Raw genomic sequence first — 22,168 nt, forward strand, 5'->3', positions numbered from 1 at the left:
AGAGAGGTCATGTGAGAACTGGATCTTGAACCTAGTACCCTTTCCACTACTGTGGAACGAGGTCTACTAAGGAGGGTTTGGGAAAAACTGTTTTCCCAGACTCCCTCTGTTCCGCTTGTGTTATAAGCCTTTATCCTATGAGCCAAAGTGCTGCCATCTTTATGAGACCAGAAAGATACAGGGAAGGTCATTGAACCTGTACCTGAGTTTCTGGCCACTCCTCCCAGCCACTTGCAGGAAATTCTACCCTAATTGCTTGAGGTGTCTAGAAGGGGAAAGAGTATACAGCCTGCAGAGAACTAGGAGAGAAGGCTTTTTCTGTGCAGCTATGGGGAAGCCATCATCCATCCTGGGTAAAGACTTTTTCAGTGCCGCTTTGGGGTCACCAAGCTCTGTAAGTAAACCCAATAAACTCGTCGGTTCTGCATGGTGAATGTGAAGAAACAGGACTTTGGTTTGTGTTGGGAGTTCAGGAGGAAGGGATAGGCGTTGTTCATATCTCCCCAGGGAAAGAGTTCTCACAACACCCCAACCAATAGCCTGAGACCTCCATCAACATCAGATTCCTTTGGCCAAAGTGTACACGGTCCTTCTATGGCGAAGCTTACATGGCTATATTCTGTATGTGAGAACTGGCCCAAGGTGATAGGAAAATGGAGAAAGGTGAACAGACCCAAGCGTGGACAGAATACAGTTTACTGGAGACTTACAGATAAAAGTATTTCTTTGGGGGTGGGGAGTTGGAGAGATGGCTCAGAGGTTAAGAGCACTGGCTGCTCCTCCAGAAATCCTGAGTTCTATTCCCAGCAACCACATAGTGGCATCCAACCATCTCTAGTGGGATCTGATGCCCTCTTCTGGCATAAATATATATAATACTTCTTTTAAAAAAATACTCCTCGGGTGACTGTAAGGCAAATGGGTCCCCACACGCCAAGGAGGTAAGAAGGGTCCTTGGGTCCGGCCTGGGCCACTGCTGTTGAGATCTTTAGCGGTCAGCCCATGCAGAGCTTCTGGACTGGGCGTGGGGTGAGGGGGTAGTTTTGTGAGAAAGTCTGGCTGTTTTGGTGAGCTGTAAGTGGCCCCCAGCCCCCAGAACAGACCTGGAGACTTGTTTGGCAATGACAGAAGATTCTGGAGGCTACATCTGCCCCCATGGCTCAAGGATGCTGTCCAGGGTTCCAGCAAGGGTGGGGCTTGCAAGAGTGATATTCTAAGGGACTTTTCAAAATGCCCTTAGCAATGCAAGGAGTTCTGAGCAGGGGAGAGGATCTGCCTAGGTGGCAAGCTCTTCTGGTTTTGCTCCATGGCTTTAAGGGAAGGCCTTAGGCTTTTGGGGGCCCCTTAAGGGAGAAGTTTGTTTCACTGGCTTCTAATTGGTGTTTCTGCCCTAGAGGACCGCGTTGTAAAGCCTGGAATTCCCTCTACCTGCAGGTACAAACACACATACACACCTGTACACATGATGAACACATCGAGTCATGAATGCATACACACATGCATTCTCAAGAAGCCAAGTTTACTTGTCTCACAGTAAACTTCATAGCATTTTCTAGAGGCTGGAAAGACCAGTGATTCTTAACCTTCCTAATGCCGTGACCCTTTAACACAGTTCCTCATGCTGTGGTGACCCCCAGCTATAAAATTATTTTGTTGCTCCTACGTAATTGCAGTTTGCTACTGAGCAGTGTCTCAGTTCCAAAGACCATTGGGAATAGGCATTTCCTGATGACCATGACCCAGAGGTTGAGAACAGTTGTCTTAGACTGTGGTATCAGAAAGGGTATCACACTACATCAACTCCCAGTAGAAAAAAAAAAAAAAACAGGCATAAGAGGCACAAATGGAGGGGACAGAAGACAAGGGTGGCCCAGCTTTCTAACGGTCTGTTCTGGGGGTCACCAGTCCATTCCCGATTGATCAGGAGCTCATGACCCTTCAGCCGAGACTCTTGAAAAATGCACGAATCCCTCTTAAGTGGCCAATTGCTTCCTAAAGGCTCCACTTTTCAATATGTGTGTTCTGAGGGGTGTGAGACGGTAGGATAGACCATCCCCCTGGGTCAGGGTAGTGGCCATGCCCAGAGAAAACCTTCCAAGATGGAGATGGAAGAACCCTCTGTACTAGAGCTTAGGGGCAGGGAGGATGGGGAGGCTAGAAGTCTGCCCAGGGAACCTTCTGTTTGGCATTAAAGTTGAATTGATTTACCTATCCGGAGGCCTTATCTTCCTCTTCTGTGGGAAGCCAGACTTCTACAAAGGCCTTTGCTCCCGACCACCTTGGATTCTCCCATCCACTTGGCTTTCCACCTCCCCCACCCTGCCGTGTGGGAACCACATGGTACAGGGGATGAGTCAGGAGCTCCATTTGGACTCAGGAAGGAAGCTAGTCAGAGGAGAGCATGGGAGCTTTGATGGTGGGGAACAAAAGGTTGTCAACCCTCATACTTGGAAGGTGGGGGACCAGGATGGGAGATTCTCTTCCCTGACCAGCGCGTGGCTTTGGGACGTATGTGCCCAGGGATCTAGGTCCAGTCATAGGCTTCTGCAGAGCAATCAGCATGATAACAATGACGAGGCCAGGGAACGAAGCGATTGCTGTGTCGCTAAGTTAGGGAGCGAACGAATGCTTCTAGACCCCTCATGACCCCTCTGGCTCTAGCACCCTTTTTCATGTGGCTCCTTAGTTAAATTCCTGCTCAGCCCTTAAGATGTGACTTAAGTAGCTCCTCTGTCCCTGACTCCTAGAAGATGAAGGTGTATGTTCAGGTATGGCTTCCACCCTGGGTGTGATCTTCCCTGGTATGAAAGCCTGCTACAAAGTAACTCAGTCAGGGCTTGAGTGCTTAGCCAATCGGAACTTTCTTTGTACCCTGTAGGAGGAGTGGACACCTGCTAGAATGGAGTGCTTCCTCTTCAGACCCTGATGATATCTCAGGTGGGGTCCCTCCTACTTTTGTGGCACCCCGGGGTATCAATGTGACAAGTCTGTCATTGTGGCATTCTGCCCAGCCAGGCTCTGAACTCCTCACATCCCCCAGCATGTTACCTTCCCTACCCTGTATCCAGATGGAGTATGCGCCTTGATGCTGTGGAAATGGATGGGTGTGTTATATATGCCTTGGCCACTTGGTGTCCCTCGGGCTTCCAGTCTGAATCAAGGGTGGTACACGCAGTGCACACACACCATGTGAGCTAGGAAAGCAGTTGCTAGAGGGTGGGGGCGATGTCAACATATTCCACAGAGGCTGGCTCTGGAGAGCTGCAAGCAGGGGCACCTACCACAGGGCACTGTCACAGATTGGCTCGACACATGGACATAATGGGTAAGATATGTCCCTCCCATCCTCTGCCCCCTTGTTCCTCTTCCCAAGAAGGACATTCTCAGATCCTGCATAGAGCATTTAATGGCAGCAGCCCTAATAACTGGGGAAGCAGGGATCCAGTCCCCATCTCCTTGCCCTCTCTGAGCCACACACGAGAGATGCCAGCATTCGGATGTTCTGGTCCCATTGTAAGCTGGGCACACGCTTCTGATCCCAGCCCCGCCACGCCTCCTAGCTCAGGCTCTGCAGGAAGTCCACCAGCAGGTGCTCTGGGAAGCCAAAGTCCATCTGCAGCAGCAGGAAGCCCTGCAGGAGACAGGGGCAGGCTGTGCTGGCTCCTGAGCCATCAGGAGAGAGATGCTTTCTAGTAGCTACCAAACACTCTGAGTCTAGAGTCATCTGAGAGAAATCTCACCCAGGACTGGCCTAGATCAGGTTAGCATGTGGACATGTCTGGGTAGGGGGTGGGGCACTGTCTTGATGGTTAATTGATGTAAGTTGGCTCAGCACTGGGTGAGTAGTTCCGGGCTATGTAAAACAGTTACCTAAGCAAGGGCTTGAGTGACCCAGCAAACAGCATCCCTCCAGGGTTTCTGCCTCAAGTCCCTGCCCTGACGTCCCCCTGTGATGGGCTGTAAACTGAAATCAAGTTCTCCTCTTCCTAGCTGCTTTTGGCCAGTGTTTTATCCCAGCAATAGAAATCAAATGTGAACATTATCTGACTGTCTGTCCAAGAGATGGGGCTATGGACGACTCCATACGCACATCATGAGTGATGATCTCAGGGTTGATGATGTCGAAAAGGTCCAGGCCTTTGCTGTTTATGAGGGTTGTCAAGGCCACCTCCAGCCCTAGGCAGGGGAAGGAGCCAAGTCAGCTCTTTTGGGGAAGCAGGACCCAGCCCCAGGCCCAGGTTGGAGCATCTAGGTAGCCCCAGAGGGAAAGGCTGGCACTGATGGTGTTCTGTGAGCCTCTCTCAGTCACCCTGCTGCAGCTGCCTCTCCCTAGTCATCACTCCTCATACCCGGAGCTTCTCAGTACTTTGCAGCCACACAGAAAATCTCTCCATCCGTCTATTCCACTGTCTGTGATTCATTTATTTTCTAGTTTCTAGAGTACTGGGATTGAACCTGGGGCCTCACAGTACTGGTCTCCCTCTCTCTCCTAGGTCACACTAAGTTGCTCAGGCAATGCCTGAACTTGCTGCATAACTCAGACAGGGGTTTGCTCCTTTTGCGATCCTCCTCCTGCCTTGGCCTCCCAGATAGATGTCACGACAGGCCTGCACCATCATATCCAGTGTTCCTATAGCTTTAGCATAACCATATTGGTGGGGGAAACTGAGGCTGAGAAAGAGACCAGACACATAGTTTCTCTTCTTTCTGTGTCTACCAAAGACGTGTAGATCAGCAGATATTCAGAGTGAGGGTGCAGCCGAACTATGCCTCCTTGTGTGGACGAGAACACAGTTCCTCACAGGGCCTCTTTTAAGGTGCCTTTCTACATACCCCTGTGTGAGAGGCTACCATTGGAGTCGCTACAAACCAACAGAGATCCTACACTGTCAGGGTTCTCAGGTAATCTGGGGATCAGTAAATCTCATTTTATAGGAAGGGAAACTGAGGTTTACCCTGGGCTCCCACTAAGTGGCTACCTCCAGCTGTCAGGATTTTTTTTTTCCTGACATATCCAGTTGCCACTGGGAGACCTGTGTTCTTATTTTTATTTTATCTTTTGCTCTTTTGAGACAAGGTCTCTCTACATAGTCCTGAGTGTCCTGGGACTCATTATTCAGACCAGGCTGACCTCAAGCCCAAGAAGATCTACATGTTTCTACCTTCCAAGCACTGAGATTAAAGGTGTGCACCACCACACCTGGCTGAGAACTGGGTTCCTAAAGTGGATTTAGCCAACAGTGAGAAGGCAGAGACAATGCTGTCAGTGAGAGCCAGAATCAGGGGTCTGTGGATCTGATCTCATTACACAGTGCCACCTGGGAAGAGACTGCGGACACCCAATGGTTTGAGAGAAGTACTTCAGGCTCTGTTTGGGAGGGCTCTCTGCAATGAACAATCTAGAAGTGGGAACAAGGTAAAGCCAGACACCCACCCCTCCTTTCCTGGGCCCCACACTTACGAGACATGACCTCGGGGACGCCTACTGTAGAGACCACCAACTGCAGGAAGCTCTGGATGGACTTGGAGCTCTGTCGATCAGAGGCCCATGGTGAATGCTCTTCAGATCACAGAGGTGACCATGAGGCAGATGGCCACAAAGCCTCAACACGCGCTCATTCACAGCCCATAAGAATGTACATCTGAACCAAGACGCTCGGCTCCTTCCCAGAGCTCTCTTCTAGGCTGTGGCTGTTATCCCATTCCACAGAAGGGAAACTGGCCTCCAGGAGAGGCTACCTATCCAGCATTCCCCTGCCTTCTAATTTAAGTCTCCCCCGATCAATCCCATTTCTGTAAAAACAATGTTCCTTCTGGCAGAGAGCAGGAGAAAAGTTACACAAGAGACCCAGAAGAGTTATATTGCCCCCCCTTTTTTTTTACATCCTCCACCTGCTTTCCCCCAGAACTTGTTTCTTCCAAGACTACCTACCTCAGCCATGTTGGAGGAAGTCTTTGGTTTAATCCTGAAACAAGAGAAAGGAGGAGGAAACGGAAAGTTAGAACAACTTCATATTAATCGAACATGTTGACATATACCCATAACCTAGCACTCTTTCCTAGACAGCCTGGGATATACAACAAGATCCTGTCTCCAAAAAAGCAATGGCGTGAAGCATAACTCATCCGTGGAACACTTGCTTAGCACACCAAAGGCCTCCAGCTTCATCCTCAGCACCCAACCACAGACACAAAGAGAAAAGGAGGGGGTGGAAATCTAGTCCTGCTTCGGACTGGAACCACAGCATCTTCCTTTCTCTGTGCTCCTCTCTTATGCCCAAGGCCTCTACCCTTCAGAACCCTCTCTCTCTATTTGCTTCTCAGCCACCCAGCCTTCGCACGGGTCAGGCCAGGCCAGGCCCTTTCTCCACAGTGATTCTTCTTCCTTCCGATGCTGACACTAGGGAGGGCTCCTAAGTTCTCAAAGGAACCAGCCACAGACCCCCACCACCCCACCCAGGTCCTAGCCCCCGGCTTGACATCACAGGGTCAAGACATGCTTGCCTAGTCTACCCTTTTCCCCCCCGAGCCAGAAGACATACTGAAAATCCACAAGGCTTAAGGAGAGCTTTTTCTTGGAGTAGGAGGCCTGAACGGTAGCAACAATATCCTGGGGAGAGAAAGAAGAAGCTCTGAGCCGGGCCCTCCTGGAAGCAGAGCTCTCTACTCTCTGCCCTGCACAGAGAGGCATGAGGAACAGGGGTCCTGAGGAACAATGGGAGCAGGCTGAGCCGCTGGTCTTCTGAAAACTAATGGAAGGCTGGAGACATGGCTTAGTGATAGACGGCTTGCCTGGCCTGCCCCAGGTTCCATCCTCAGCACTGCAAATGGAGATAAAACACAAACATGAATGACGAAAGAAAACATAAATTTACAGGATAAAAAGCCAGCAATAGCCTCTGTGGTGTCCGGAGAGCAGAAAAGGACTTCAAAGAGAAGAACTAAAAGAAACTATTTTAGAGAGTTAACTAAGATGGCAATATGAGACATTTTTGCATCAAATACATCCTATAAAGCAATGGCATTTAAAAAAACAAAACAAAACAGGAAAAAGCCAGGAGGTGGTGACACATGACTTTAATTCCAGCACTCAGGAGGCAGAGGCAGGCAGGTCTCTGTGAGGTTGAAGCCAGCCTGGTCTACAAGAGCTAGTTCCAGGACAGGCTCCAAAGCGACAGAGAAACCCTGTCTCGAAAAACAAAACAAAACAAAAAGTTGGGGATGCTGTTGGGGAGGTGACTCAGTTGGTGAAGCGCTTAGAGAGCAAACATGAGGGGCAGAGTTTGATCCTTAGCTCCCACATTCAAAGCAGGGCCTGGAGCTGGGTGGTGGTAGTATGTGCCTTTAATCCCAGCACCGGGGAGGGCAGAGCTCTGGGGCCTGCTATCTTTGCAAGCTCTAGATTCAGTGAGAGACCCTGCTTCAAAAAAATAAGATACAAGCCAGGTGTGGTGGCATACACTTTTAACTCTAGTGCTCTGGAGACAGAGGCAGGCAGATCTCTGGGTTCTAGGCCAGTCAGAGCCATATAGTATGACTCTTTTCTCAAAAAACCAAAATAAACCACCAAAAGAAAAGGAAGAAAATGGCGCAGAGCTGTAGAGAAAATACCCAGTGTCACCTCCAGCATCTGGGTGTGCACACACGTGTACACACAGGAGCACATACATATGAATGTATCACATAAACACAGATGAAGTGGGGCAGGGGTGGGGTGGGGATAAGGCTGGAGGAGTTCTGTCAGGGAGCATCTGCCAAGGATGCACAGATCCTAAGTTCCACAGCAGAGGAGGGAATTGAAAAGGCAAAACTGAAGAAAGTTGCCCAGCACCTGAGGCTTTGGATGTAGGACCCTGGTCCTGTTCACACACCCAACTGCTTCTTCCTGGTAGGTCTGAAATGACCAATCACCAAGACTTTCGCAAACCGCTTCCATCCTCCACCTCCAAAGCATAGCCATCCTTCAGGAGAGCTGAGGCATTCTCTGCAAGCAGCCAATGTGTTTGCATTTTCACACTCTGGAGATCCAGGACCCTGGATAGCTGCATCTCCAGGACTGTTCCCTTGGTCAGGAGCCCCAGCATTAAGAACAAGGAGTGAGTTGGAAATGCAGGTGTGTGTATTTCTCTGTGTGTCTGTGTGTGTCTCTGTGTGCGTATTTCTCTGTGTGCCTGTGTGTGTGCATGTCTGTGTATGTCTGTGTGTGTATTTCTCTGTGCCGCTGTGTGTGTATTTCTGTGTGTCTCTGTGTGTCTGCGTGCATGTCTGTCTGTCTATGTGTGTGCGCGCACATATTTCTCTGTGTGCCTGTGTGTGTGCATGTCTGTGTATGTCTGTGTGCATGTCTGTGTCTGTGTGTGTGCATATTTCTCTGTGTGTCTTTGTGTGTGTGTGTTTCTCTGTATGTCTGTGTGTGTGTGTCTGTGTGCGTGTCTGTGTCTGTGTCCGTGTCTGTGTGTCTGCGTGTGTGTATGTGTGCACAAGTGCACCAAACGTTTAAAATTTCATCTCGTTTTTGTTTATATGATGCATGTTCGTCCGTGTGTAGGACATTATGAACGTGGCAGGTCAGAGAGTAACCCCCACCCGCTGATTTTCACCTTCCGCTGTGTGGGTCCCAAGAACTGAACTGAGTCGTCTCTTTGGCCTAATTGAAGTACTTTTATGAGATTAAAGCATATAACTAAGGAGTTATATGCTGTTTTTGAGGAACTTGTCAGAAGGAAACCATCTGTCTCCATGGAGATGGGGTGCGGTCCTGGGCCCTGGGCCTGTGTGTCATTGAGCTTCTTCTTTCAAATGTCGGCATTTCTGTGATGGGCTTCACTACTTTTGCCTTTAGGATGGGGGGGGCATTTTTTGATTTGGGGGTATGTTTTTTTTCCCAGTCAGGGTCCCCTGTTAGCCCAGGATTATCTTTAATGCACAATGCTAGCCTAGCCTTCCAACAGTGAGATTATAGGAGTAGACATCCTGCCTGCTATCTTTAGAGACTGAGCTACTAGAAAACACTGAGGAAACCAGACTAACCCTCAGCGCCTTCATTACAACTATCCTAGCATCCACGTTCATGTTTCTGAGTTTATGAAATGTAGCCACTCAGAGGGGGCTTGGTCACCAGTCCTGGCCTTGTTTTATGTGGCTGTGACACAAGGAGAAATGTCAGTGTGTCCTTGATTGTGGTGCCACCCTGGCCTTACATGGGAATCTCAGTGACAAGGCCAGCATGTACACACACTATGCTTTTTTCCTAAAACCCACAACATGGGACACAGAAAATCCATATGATCTGAGAGGATGTGGACAGAGGCAGATGGTGACAGTCTGAGACCTAAATGACAAATATCTGTGTGTCAGTGCTCCGCTTAGGGGAGGACCAGTAAAGCTGGAACATCTTGTCGACCACCTCCTGGCTCAGGTCCCACAGTTTTGATGAACATGAGCCATGGGTAGGAAACAGTGAATCCCGGCAGAGGTGGTGGAAAGAATCGATAAATTTAGACGGCAGCTGGTGCTCCAAACCCCTGCACCCATCTCACCTCTTCGAAAGTGTGAGCTACGGAGTCTTGCCCATCTTTGTGTGGGAAGATAAATTCCATCACTACAGGAGAACTGACCACGACACCTTTGTTCTGGCAGGAGATTGTGGGCCTCCTCGGGCAGTGGACGGTGACTCGGCCGGGGCTAGTGAGGGAGCCACTGAACAGCTGTGGAGAGACGGGGATCCCATGGAACAGAAGAAACCATCAGAAGGGCTGTGGCTACTGCCCTCGGAGGCTGGAGGGATCAGACTGGCTGGAGTTCCGGGTGAGTATAAACAGCTTGGGGCAGTGGCTCAGGCTCTGAGCTGCACCTCAATACTCACTTAACAGTGACACGGCAAGACATTAGCGCTTGGCTGGAGAGATGGCTCAGCGGTTAAGAGAGCTGGCTGCTCTTCCAGAGGACCCTGACCTGATTCCTAGCACCTATATGGGCTCACATCAGTCTGTAATTCCATTCCAGGGGATCTCACTCCCTCTTCTGAAATCTGTGGGCACCAGGCACATATGTGGCACACATACAAACATGCAGGGAAAACGCTCACATACATGAAAGTAAGTATACATTAAAAATTAGAATAAGTTAAGACTTTTGCCCCCCCTCAGGCCCTCGGTTTTGTTATCTGTATGGGGGACAGCAAATACTGCTGCTTCTCTGCCACCTCCAGGGGCATGAGAGGGACATAGTCACTTAGCTTGGTGGGCCTCACTTTTCCTGATCTGTGAAATAGGGATGACAGCAGTGGAGAATAAATGAAATCAGCAACATACAGAGCCGAGAGCTGGTCCTGCTGCGGACCCGGCTGAGGCGACGAAAAGAATAAAGAGGTGTTTACTGCGGACCCAGCTGAGGTGACGAAAAGAATAAAGAGGTGTTTTTTTGGGGGGGGAAGGGTTGCCTTTTTTTAAGCCTGATATGGTGGCACATGCTCGTAATCCCAGCACTCAGAAGGCTGAGGCAGGTGAGTCTGAGTTCGAGGCCAGCCTGGTCTACAGAACGAGTTCCAGGGCAGTCAGAGCTACACAGGGAAACCCTGTCTGGAAAACACAACACACACACACACACACACACACACACACACACACACACACACACACGAGAGAGAGAGAGAGAGAGAGAGAGAGAGAGAGAGAGAGAGAGAGAGAGAGAGGAGGGAGGGAGGGAGGGAAAGACTTTAACAGCCTGCTGTTGTTTCTAATGATATTTGTGGGAACCTTACTAACTTCAGCTCTGATCAGGAACTGGATTCAAGCAGAGAGCCAAACACACCTGGTCTCTACCAGCAAAGCCCAGCACTAGTTCTAGAATCCCCAAACGAAGCGTACAATTACAATTAGAGTATGTGAAAGGGGAGAGGGACCAGGCTCAGGGTACAAGAGTCTTGGACAAAGGATCTGACTTAGACCAGGAGGTGGGAGAGGCCCACCCCATAGACTGAAAAGAATCAGGTGCGAGAGGGGGAGGGAGGACGGAAGAGCCAGCAAAGGCCCTGTGGGTGGAGCTTTGCTCACGCAAGGAAGGCAGGGGGCTGGTCAGCTGAGCAGAGCTGCAGAACCCGCAGCCAATGGGACTGGGCCAGCAGCTTCTCCCAAATGCTCCACTAGGCCAGTGAGTGCCCCAAATAAGAAGCTTTACCTAACACAAAGCTGAACTCAATCCTAGGTTCTGGAGACAGGCTTTCCGGGGACCCAGCTGAGAAGTGAAGCTGGGACTCAGTTGAGGGGTGAAGCTGTATGCAGCGAAGCCCCGGGACACCGTAGAGGGTATGGCACTGAGGTGTGCGTCCCTGAGCTTTGGTGTTCTCTGAAATTGGTGAGGTGTACAGCTGGGAGCAAGACATTTCCTGTCTGTGGGAGAGATACTGAGACTACCCTTGCCAAAGGAAACCACATGGAGGAAACCACGTGGAGATTCAAGTGGCGTAGAGGTGCAGACGAGGAGGGTCCAAGCATGGTGGTGAACACTTGCAATCCCAGCGGCAGCAAGGTCAAAAACCGGAGAGCAGCCTCGGCTACATGCAAAATTTGAGGCTAGCACGAGCCTTCTTTATGGTGAAGCCCTGTCCTCAGACAACAGCAGCGACGATAGTAGCCACACAGGAAGTAAACGGAGCAAAGCACAATCCGTGAAAGCCAGGACTAAAGGATGCATTTGTGATTCTGTCTGGCAAGGCGCAGGACTTCCTGAGCTGAACATTTAACATAAATACATACCACATCATGCTTTTCCCCTCAATTTACAGAACCAAGCCTCGTCTGGCCTGGGTTTAACTTACTTCGCTCAAGGAGATTTATGTATGCTTTGTTGTGCGCGTGGAATTGAGTTAATTAGCAGCAGAATAGTTTCCACTAGATTGTGCCATGCTTGAAGATGCCTAAAATAAACCCTCAGGGACAGACTCCAGAAGTTTGTACCAACAATGGCTACTGAGTTGTGTTGAACTGAACTGTCTTCTTGCCTCCCGCGGCTCATCTCTCTGCAGCCTGTTCCTGTTGAGGTTGCAGAGACCCCCACAGTAGCTGGGCCCGGGGTTGGGAATGGGAACCAAGAGAAGTGGATAGACTAACTCTACAGTAGCATGGATGTCATGATGGCGCTTGGGGTGGGGATGAGGGAGGACAAATCAGAGGTTTGCCTGTGTTCTGAGTTGCATCTCTGGAAGGAAGAAGCAGCCTAGGCTGGGAAGAAAAGACAGGAATTTCAGAAAGGAAGGGCTGTCACTGCTAGGCCTGGAAGACACCCAAGAAGGAGCAGGAGGGGGTGAGTTGGGACAGCAGCAGGAGGGAGCTCTGTTGGGGCCACTCTGGGAGAAGCAGTTACAGAGAGTTACTGAGTTTGTGGAAAGGGAGGGGGCGGGAAGCTGGGAGAGCACCTGAAAAATTTAGGGTGGTGTGAAAATACCCAAGCAACCACCACAGTGGGTGGGTGAAGTGGGATTTCCCTCTGTATGCACGCTGTGATTACCATTAATGAATAAAGAAACTGCTTTGGACCTATAGCAGGGCAGAACTTAGCTAGGTGGGGAAAACTAAACTGAATGCTGGGAGAAAGAAGGGTGGAGTCAGAGAGAAGCCATGTAGCCCCACCAGAGTGGGACAGAACATTACCCAGTAAGCCACTGCTACATAGCGATACACAGATTAATAGAAATGGGTTAGATTAATATGCAAGAGTTAGCCAATAAGAAGTTAGAGCTAATGGGCCAAACAGTGATTTAATTATAACAGTTTCTGTGTGATTATTTCAGTTCTGGGCAGCCAGAACGAACAAGTGGCCTCCCTCCAACAGGTGGGGAGTGAGTCCATGAGAAGGCTGGAGGAGTTTACCCAGACAGGGCTTTTGTCCCTTCAAGATTAGGGCCTTGCCTTGAGAAACAGGTTTATAGATATCATCACCGCTCAGCAGAGGGAAAGCTGTGACGTTCAGAGAGCACACTCCGAGGCTGGGTCCAGAGTCAGTAGTGAGTAGTCACAGCCTAATGTCCAGGCCCCCTGAGAGAGCCTGGAGCTAATCCTGGGTTCCACCCTCCACCCTCCACCCTGTGGACTCGGTATGGAGCAGGGGTACGGGGTATAATCTTTAGAGTCATCATGGCTCACAGGCTGCCCTGTCATTCACTAGTCTGTCCAGTGGGAGAATGTTGCTCAGAACAGTGTCAGGCTCTCAGGGCTCTACGAAGTTCCAAATGAGATGATAGGTAGACAGCCTTAGCTCAGACTGGACACCCAGGAGCTTGTCCTTGCTCATATGTGTGTCCCCATTGATGAGAATGGCTGGGGATAGGGGAGCTCCTGAAGTAGGGGCAGGATCGGGGTGCATAAGCAAAACCCCAAGTAACAAGATCTTACCTCCGGAACAATTTCCCGCTTAGGGTTGAAGTGCCAAGTCTCTAGCACTGCCTACAAGAGAAAGGTTAGTGAGGATGGGGTTACTCCTCAGAAAGACACTTCAGAGTTGGGGTGCAACGTCCTGGATTGGACCCGTCCTGAAACTCAACCCCCAGATTAGATCAGGGAAGGGTATAGTATAAGAAATCCTGACCTAGCTGGAGGCTTGTGACACCCAGGCTGCAGGGCCTTGCTGTCTTCCCTGTAGGAGCCCAGTCCCCCCCTCCATTAATTCACAGGCAGGTGTGGGCTGTAAACCAGCTAAGCAGCCGTGGAAGGTGCTGGCTTGTGAGTCACCTCTTGAGCTGTCGAGGATAAGCTACCTATCCTCTCAGGCTTCTTTGGATTTCTTATTTTTGGCTGAACGCTTTTGCATACACAGAGTGGCAACCCTACTCACCTGCAGCCAGTGCTACAAAAATGGCAGCATCAGCGATGCTAACAGCAGGTAATTTGCATAATCACGATGTGCCAAAAATATCTGCCTGTTTACTGTTTCATTGATCAGTGACTCTTTTACACCACACATAGTGGGCACCAAAAAAATGCTAGAATATATATTATGGCTGCAGCTTCGGTGGTTCATGGCTCCTCTGACCGACACCCAAAGTTCCCTTTAGGCTCTCCCCAACCCTGGGTGGGGATGAATGCATATAGACCTTCACACACATGGCAGTCCAACCAGCCCCTTACCCTGAGCTCTGCCTCTGACAGGTTGAGTTGGAGGCGACCATCCTGGAAGGCGACCTTGGCTAGGGAGTCAAGGACTTGCTCAGAGAACCAGAAGTAGAGCATTCGGGTGTTCCCCAGCAGCGTGGGTGAGAAGGAAGGGAGGGGGCGCACCTCGGAGATGTTCTTGTAGATGAAATGGCCCTGGAAGAAACTGGTATACTTGGTGCTCTTCTCCTTAGCCCTGCCAGGCTCAGGAGCCGGGCTCAGGGAGTAGAGTGGAGCTTTGGAAGGCAAAGCGTCTAGTCGAAGATAGATGGGGAAACTGAGGAACACCTGCACTCAGCGGCTACAGCTAAAGTGCCCGATAGGCTCCTAGCACAGGGTGAGGTGTCAGGTGGGCTTGGTCACAACTTCCCAGGCTGGCACTCCACCAAAGATGGCAGTCAGAGCAGCTGGACTGTGGTCTCTATGTTCCTACCCTGGCTACCACCCCTGTGCCTTCAGGGAGCTGACAGTCCATGGCCACTAGCCCCAGCCAACAGAGTGAGGAAGATGAGTCACTAGCAGTTCGTGCCCACTGACAACAGCCAACCACATGTGGTGGAGGGTCTTCATGGGCATCCACACCCCCCTGAAGTGTTCCTTTTGGTCACTTTCCCAGGGACAAGCCCCCTTGGAGAGATGATTGGTGACTCTCAGAGTTCTGTAACACCCAGACCTTAGTCAGGTTCACAGTTCCATGGAATGACCTTCTCAGCTAGATGACCATTTAATTAAGGCCAGGCCCGTAGGGTGTGAAAAGAGTGGGTGTAGTATTCAGTCACAATATAGCTGTGTTGTGCACACCGACACATCGGCCAGACGCATCTGCATCGGCCAGAACCCCCAGGCCGTTCCCAGAGGAAGCTGATTAGCTGTGAGCGTCAAGCTGTTCTCTTGGGTCTCTGTTATAATAGTACGACCCATGTCTCAGGTCATAGGAGCCCAGGGTTTTCGTCAGATCCTATGGGAGCAGTGGCTAGTGTTTGGGAGGCCAGAAGGCAAATAAACATTTTGTAATGGCGTCAGTGCTGATCAGGGTATGGGGCACAAGGACCGAGGTCCAGCTTTTCTGTCCGAATCATAAAATGTCTTACAGAGGTGTGGTGAGGGACATTTGACTTCCATGGAATGAAAGTTAGGGGAAGGAAGTGGAGGGTAAGGACCAAACCCGAGAGTACAACAGGAGAAGTCCTGCCCCCTCTTTATGTGCCTACCTTATGATGGGACTCAAGGTAGGTGGCCGTGATGACGGGTGATCTCGTTAAGGAAATGTCCACCCCAATGTCTCCATCTGAGAGGATGTTGGCTGTGGGGAAGCAGGGGTCAGATGGACCTGTGGATGGGGCTGGCCCTGGTTGAGGGGTTCTTTGCTCCTAAGTGCTTCAGAGAAAAGCTCCCCTCTGTGGAACAGTCCCAGAACCAAGGGTGGAACCTATTCTACTCTTTTCTCTCAGCGACTGTCTGTCTGGGCAGCTTCACGCTGAGGAAGGCCTTGAGGCAGAAGGGTTCAGAGTTCAGGCGCAGGCTGTAACCCCAGACTCAAACTGGGAGTGGCGGCAGCCGATGATGACCTAACCCTCTTAGGGACCCTGTCCTCACCTCTGAGGATGGCACCTGTCTCAGGGCTGTGTTCATTTAATTCATTTGTGCCAAAGTGTGAGCGAGCGAGCTTGCAACACTGTGAACGATTCTAATCTTCTTCTTCTTCTTCTTCTTTTTTTTTTTTTTTTGGTTTTTTCGAGACAGGGTTTCTCTGTGGCTTGGGAGCCTGTCCTGGAACTAGCTCTTGTAGACCAGGCTGGTCTCGAACTCACAGAGATCCACCTGCCTCTGCCTCCTGAGTGCTGGGATTAAAGGCGTGTGCCACCACCGCCCGGCCGATTCTAATCTTCTAATCTTCTCCCACAGCTACAGCTGACAAAAACCACTGATGCATCTGCAGTCCCCAGGGGCTCTATAGCCACTAGTCCCCATTAGTTGGTATGGAACTGTGACCTCCTAGCCCAGCTGAGCTCTGTGTCTCTGTCCCACCTCCACTTCTCCCTGATGGACAGGACCACCCCGTGTTTCACAGAAGCAGGAAGGCTCCTAATCCAGGTGGTGGGGAAGGCAGTTGGCTCTCCCACACTGTGTGGCTACTCTGCATCCTGGACAGAAGGCTAGGATGCTGCCCGGGACACCTGGGGCTGTGTGGAGGTCTCCCCTCCTAACTCATCCTTCAGAGGTCCCCACTTGACCTGGAGCTTGGCTGCATTTATTGCCCTTATTCAGGGAGCAAGGACTGTGTGGCCAGGCCCAGTGATCAATTGCTAAAGGACCAGCTGTTTGAATCCTCTCCTCCACTTCTTGCTTGGAGTGTGGGGAGTGTCCTGTCAGCTTAAAAACCAGTCATCATCAGTAAAACAAGACTAGGAGGACTGCCTAGCTAGAAGCCGACTGTTGGTGAGAAGTAGGTCACTAACGGTGGCTCTGTTTGTTGGTACCAGACAGGACAGGACTGCCCAATCCTTACAGTATCCAGTCCTCTCTCTCCGTTCCTCCCAGTGACATAAGGAATGTCCTTACAGGGCACTACAGTCTCAATGGTTACTTCCACGTTACACAGCCGTGTGGGAGCTCCCCCCTGGCTCTAGGACTGGTGGGAAGGTAAGGTGAGATTGTAGCCCCCTCGGTGAGATCTCCTTCTCACCATTCATTGTTTTCTGCTGAATGCGTAGTTGCTGCTGTGCTTAGCCTTGGGAGACCGGGAGGCTGATAAATCTAGTTGTGACAATAAGCACTGGCAACGGCCCAGCTGCTGTCTTGTATTTTTTGAATTCCCATTTGTTTTTCAGTCAATTTCCTTGCTACCCTGTGGGGTAAGATGCTGTTATCATCTCTCTATTACCAACAGGGAAACTGAGTCTCAGAGGTTCAGTGTCTTACGCAAGGGCAGCTTAAAAAGTTGTAAATCCAAAAGGAAGTGACTCTAGGGTCAACAAAAGTCACATAAAGGAGTGTCTGTCCCGATGTCCCACAATAAACCACGAGGACAGAACTCACCAGCCCTGGTCTGGACAAAGTCAGCCATGATGTTGGAGATGACGTTGATTTCCTTGCAGACCTGGAGTAGACAGCTCAAGCTGTTGATCAGGCAGGCGAAGAGGCCAGAGAAGAGGCAGGCAGTACCTCTTTCCAGCTGTGTCTGAGCGGATGCACTGGGAATGGGTCAGGTGGTGGGGAGCCGGGAGAGGAGGAAACCTGGTTCCCGGGCTCAACACTGGTCTGGCTTCACCTACCTGTGCCTTCAGGATCAGCTTCAGGGTGAAGGAGATGATATTTGTGAACAGCTGCTTGATCCACCCAGGCCTGAGGGGACCAAGCATCACAGTGGGTCTCCACATAGTCACGTGCATGCGCTGGGCACCTACTGTATGCTGAGCAGCATCCAGGGCTGCCCTGCCCTCGGAATCCTCCAAGAGCTCATGAACTAGACATGAGCATCCCTACTTCACAGCGGAGAACACTGGACTCAGAAGGTCTGGAACCCGAGTGTCAACCCCACTGCTGAGGTAGGCTTTCCCTGGAGGGCCTACTTCCTGTCTATCACACCTTTACCTTCCGTGCATGTGGACATGCTGGAGTCTGCATCCATGCATGAACCCATTTGCTGAAGGGCTGAGAGATAGCGCTCTCCAGTGCCCAGACACCAGCTCCCCTCCGCTATCCACACTTGTTATTGATTGGGATCCTGGGGCTTCTCTGAACCTTGCGATCCTCTCTGTGCAATGAGCTTAGAACGCTCTTTATCCCATAAAGCATTCTCAGCAAATGGAGCTGTGGCTGTTGTTGAGTTTTAAGGGCCCACTAATGGGAAGGAACTGGAAATGACATCTCCGAGGAGGGGACGCACTAACAGCACTGGGGAATAAGAAGGGGTTCCCGGAGATGGTGACTTACTCACGCTCATCTTGGAGGTGCAGGAGCAGCTTATGGAAGGAGATGGAGCAGTCGGGGGCATTAGTCCTCACACTGCCAGAATCACAGGCTGCAGAGAACCCAACACTCATGAAGGCAGCCTGGGCTACCGGCCAGCACCCATAGGCAGTCAGGGAGCCAGAAGCCGGGCTAGCTCTGGGCTTCCTGTCCTGCAAGCTTTCCCAGTTTGTCCCTCCAGAGGCCTCAGAGCACCCATCTCTTTGGTCGTCCATCCCTGAGCCTGGTCCCTCCCACCTTCCCAGAGGAGCCAGCATACTCAGCTGCGTGTTGATCTGGAGGTCGATGGCCGACTCAATCTCAAAGTCGATGGACTGCTCAATGTTCAACCTGCAAAAAACCAGGGCCCAACACCCTCACTAAAATGTCCCTGTGCTCCTTTATTGTCACAGAGAAGCCAGCAAGTGGTTCAACAGCTACTGGGAATGCTCACCCCCAGGCGCCCTTGTAGCCGTAGTTCAGGGTCCCCTTGAAGGTCGCGGAGGCATTCTGAATGAAGATGTCGACAGATCTGGCCTCCACCAGCTCAACCTGGCTGCTGGCAATGGCCAGGTGGCTGATCTGGATGCTGTGAGGATAGATGATAGTAAGGAGGGGCACTGTGGGCAGGAAGGGGCTGTCCCTGCCTCGCCACAAGCTCAATAGGCCCTGCCCCGTCCTACTGTCCTGGTGCTAAATGCACCCTGGAGTCAACTCCCAGGAACCTGGGTCTCCAGAAAAGCACCCAAAGGTGCTCCTCACTTTGCCTAAGAGGCTGGGGAGGGTATAAGACTGAAAAAAGACCCCCACTCAAAAATTATCTCCTAATCCACAGAGGGGATCATGCAGGTGTGGGGACATTAAAGTGGGAGGGACCCTAAGTCTCCCGGGTGGATGTAAGTTAATCACAAGTCCCACTGTTAGACAGTGGGAAGGGGAGGCAAGAGCAGACATGTGACCAGGGAAGATGGGCAAGGATGCAGCCCCGATGTTCTTAGAGAGCGAGGTGTCAGAAGCCTAGGCTGGGGTGGCCTCTAGAAACTGCACAGGGCAGAGTACCTCACGTCCCTATGACCTCAGAAATGCTCATGCCAGCACTTCAAACGTAGCTCAATGACACCTGTCCTACAACTGCAAGATAAGCTTAAAGCCACCAAACGTACACTGCTTATTATGATAGCAAATAAGAAATGAACACAGAAGCTTCCTGCAAGTGACACTAGTGAATGGATGAGGGGGACCTAGTCCTTGTTGGGGAGACCTTGTGAACCACCTACTGCCACAGATGTGAAGTGTGCTCTGAGGGGGAGAACTGTTGAGTATCTGTGCGTGTGTCCTGGCTTCATCGTCATAGCCACGCCAGGACATGGTCACTGCGGCAGTGCCGATCTGAAGTAGAGCGGCCCAGAGAGTTTGCGTGACTTCAGAGGCTTCTGTGGAGCTGCAATTTCATGTTAGGCCTGCCCTACCTCAAAGCCTGCATTATACAGACCTCTGGGATATATGTTAGCAGTGAAAAGCCAGGTATTACTGCTTGGCCTTTTGTTATTTTTTTTTCTCTCTCTGGTGTGTGTGTGTGTGTGTGTGTGTGTGAGAGAGAGAGAGAGAGAGAGAGAGAGAGAGAGAGACAGACAGACAGACAGAGACAGAGACAGACAGAGAGACAGAGACAGACAGAGAGACAGAGACTGTGTGTGTGTGTCTCTCTCTCTCTCTGTGTTCCTGTGTATTCAGGTTCATGTGGACATGCGTATGAATGTGGAGGCCGGAGGACAACCTCTGGTGCCATCTGCCTTTTTTGTTTGTTGGTTTTAGACAGAGTCTCTCACTGGCCTTGAACTTACCACCTAGGTTAGGCTGGCCGGCCACTGTGCCTCAGGGATCTTCCTGTCTTCAGTTCCCCAGTACTGGAATTCCCACCACATCTGGTGTGTGTGTTCGAGTGCGTGCATGCATATGTGCATGTATATGCATATGCGGAAACCAGAGATCAATGTCAGGTGTCTTCTCAACATTGTTTAGAAGACAAGGGTCTCTCACTAAACCTGGAACTCACCAATTGTCTAGATTAGTTGGCCAGTGAGCTCCAGGGATCTTTCTGACAGGTTGTGTTGGATAGTTTTATGCTAACTTAACACAGGCTAGAGTCATCAGAGAGAAGGGAGCCTCAACTGAGAACATGCCTCCATATGATTGCAGCCAAGGCTATGCAAAGAAACCCTGTCTAGAAAAATAAAACAAACAAACAAAAAGACCAGGCTGTATGTAAGCCCATAAGGCATTTTCTTAATTAGTGATTGATGAGGGAGGGCCCAGGCCATTGTGGGTGACACTATCCTTGGGCTGGTGGTCCTGGATTCTATTAGAAAGCAGGCTGAGCAAGTCATGAAGAGCAAGTCAGTAAGCAGCACCCCTCCGTGGCCTCTGCATCAGCTCCTGCCTCTAGGTTCCTGCCCTGACTTTCTTCATTAATGGACTATGATGTGGAAATTAAGCAAAATAAACCCTTTCCTCCCCAAGTGCTTTTGGTCATGGTGTTTTGTCTTAGCAATGGTATCCCTAACTAAGACACAGGTGCATGCCCCTGTATTGGCTTTTATCATGGGTACTGGAGATCTGAACTCATCTTCTTGCATGTGTGGTAGGCATTTTACAAACTGAGCCATCTCCCCAGACCTTTCCTTCCCCATTACATTTTATTCTGCTCCCTTCATAGGCAACAGGGTGAAGAATTCCATTGAACGCAGTGATTTCAGCCACAGCCAGTCCCAATCCCCGATCCCCTACTATCTAGCCTTGCTTGTGTGGGCAACACTTACATAGAAATGAAATCTATTCTCTGGCAGTCTGGTCTGGACTACTGTTAATGTGTTAAAGCTTCTGTCTGTCTGCCTGTCTGTCTGTCTGTCTGTCTGTCTGTCCGTCCGTCTCTGTCTCTCTCTCAACAGGGTTTCTTTGTGTAGCCCTGGCTGTCCTGGAACTTGCTATGTAGACCAGGGTGACCTTCAATTCACAGAGATCATCCTGCATCTGCCTCTTGAGTGCTGGTATTAAAGGCATGTGCCACCAGAGCCCAGGTAAGGTAGTACCTCTTTTAACAATTCCCAGGACACTGCTTGTTGTGACACAGGACACGGATGTCACTGTCCTCACTACACAGAAAGAGAAACTGACACTCCAGGTCAAACAGAGCCCTGCCTGCCTCTGTGTCCCTCTCACTCCACCTGTAGGTGTCCTCAGAGTGTCATTCCAGCACGGCCAGCACCCCCTAGTGGCTCTAAAAGGGGACAGGTTCCTGTTCCAACATAGGACTGATCATTGTACTGGGTCTGTTTTAGGGGTCTGCGGAAGAGAACGTTGGTTTTAAAATAAAGATAAGGTCCAAGAACAGTGTCTTCCTGGGTTTGGGGCCTTAAACACATTGAAAGCTGAGTCCGAGGAGCTGAGCTTACGGCTCAGTTGTGCCTGCTGCAGTGTGTGTAGCCTAACCCCCGTCTGCTTTTTCTTATTTGTTAAAGGGGGGCTCTTAGGGAGATGCAATCATGAAAATGTAAAACACAGCTTAAAAAGCATCAGGACCGAGTTGTATGGAAGGAGAGGTTAGCACTCCCCTTGACAAGGACGGAAGAGGCCCTTGGGCCTAACAACGCATTTTCGGTTAAGGCACTGCCACCTCCTTCGTGGCACCTAACTGCTGCTTTTTGACAGTTGTGTGGCTTGAGCGGTCTGTGGGGCCACTGGCAGTGGGACCAGGATTTATCCCTAGTGTATGAACTGGCTTTTTGGAGCCCATTCTCTATGGAGGGATACCTTGCTCAGCCTAAATATAGGGAGGGGTGAGGGCCTTGATCCTGCCTCAAAGTGATGTGTCAGACTTTGTTGACTCCCCAAGGAAATCCTTACCCTCTCTGAGGAGTGGATTGCGGGGGGGGGGAGTGGAGGGAAGGTGGGAAGAGAGGGAGGAGGGGAGGGAGGGGGAACTGGGATTGGTATGTAAAATGAGAAAAGATTGCTAAAAAAATTGAATGGCTAAAATAAAAAAACCCCAATGATAGCCTTTGCTGGAGAGG

The 22,168-nt window shown here is 50.6% G+C and overlaps 1 protein-coding gene and 1 non-coding gene across 2 annotated transcripts in view; one reads left to right on the forward strand and one right to left on the reverse strand.

Moving 5' to 3' along the window:
• Window positions 1–3,399: 3,399 nt before the first annotated feature.
• Cetp (cholesteryl ester transfer protein) overlaps window positions 3,400–22,168 on the reverse strand; it is a 21,132-nt gene continuing 2,363 nt past the window's right edge. The window contains exons 3-16 of the mRNA XM_005345603.2: window positions 18,553–18,687; window positions 18,379–18,449; window positions 18,084–18,171; window positions 17,423–17,492; window positions 17,187–17,247; window positions 15,359–15,450; window positions 14,124–14,303; window positions 13,392–13,442; window positions 9,540–9,707; window positions 6,543–6,610; window positions 5,933–5,966; window positions 5,462–5,531; window positions 4,091–4,176; window positions 3,400–3,631 (exon numbers count right to left, since the gene is read on the reverse strand). Of these exons, the coding sequence (XP_005345660.1) occupies window positions 3,557–3,631; window positions 4,091–4,176; window positions 5,462–5,531; window positions 5,933–5,966; window positions 6,543–6,610; window positions 9,540–9,707; window positions 13,392–13,442; window positions 14,124–14,303; window positions 15,359–15,450; window positions 17,187–17,247; window positions 17,423–17,492; window positions 18,084–18,171; window positions 18,379–18,449; window positions 18,553–18,687 (1,249 nt within the window). The 3' untranslated portion in view covers window positions 3,400–3,556. The remainder of the gene's footprint in view (window positions 3,632–4,090; window positions 4,177–5,461; window positions 5,532–5,932; window positions 5,967–6,542; window positions 6,611–9,539; window positions 9,708–13,391; window positions 13,443–14,123; window positions 14,304–15,358; window positions 15,451–17,186; window positions 17,248–17,422; window positions 17,493–18,083; window positions 18,172–18,378; window positions 18,450–18,552; window positions 18,688–22,168) is intronic.
• LOC113455991 lies at window positions 21,679–21,801 on the forward strand. The gene has a single exon (XR_003376890.1). It is a non-coding gene; the product is annotated as a U6atac minor spliceosomal RNA (small nuclear RNA).

Source organism: Microtus ochrogaster, chromosome 4 (assembly GCF_000317375.1).
Source record: "Microtus ochrogaster isolate Prairie Vole_2 chromosome 4, MicOch1.0, whole genome shotgun sequence".
Classification (NCBI taxonomy): Eukaryota; Metazoa; Chordata; class Mammalia; order Rodentia; family Cricetidae; genus Microtus; species Microtus ochrogaster.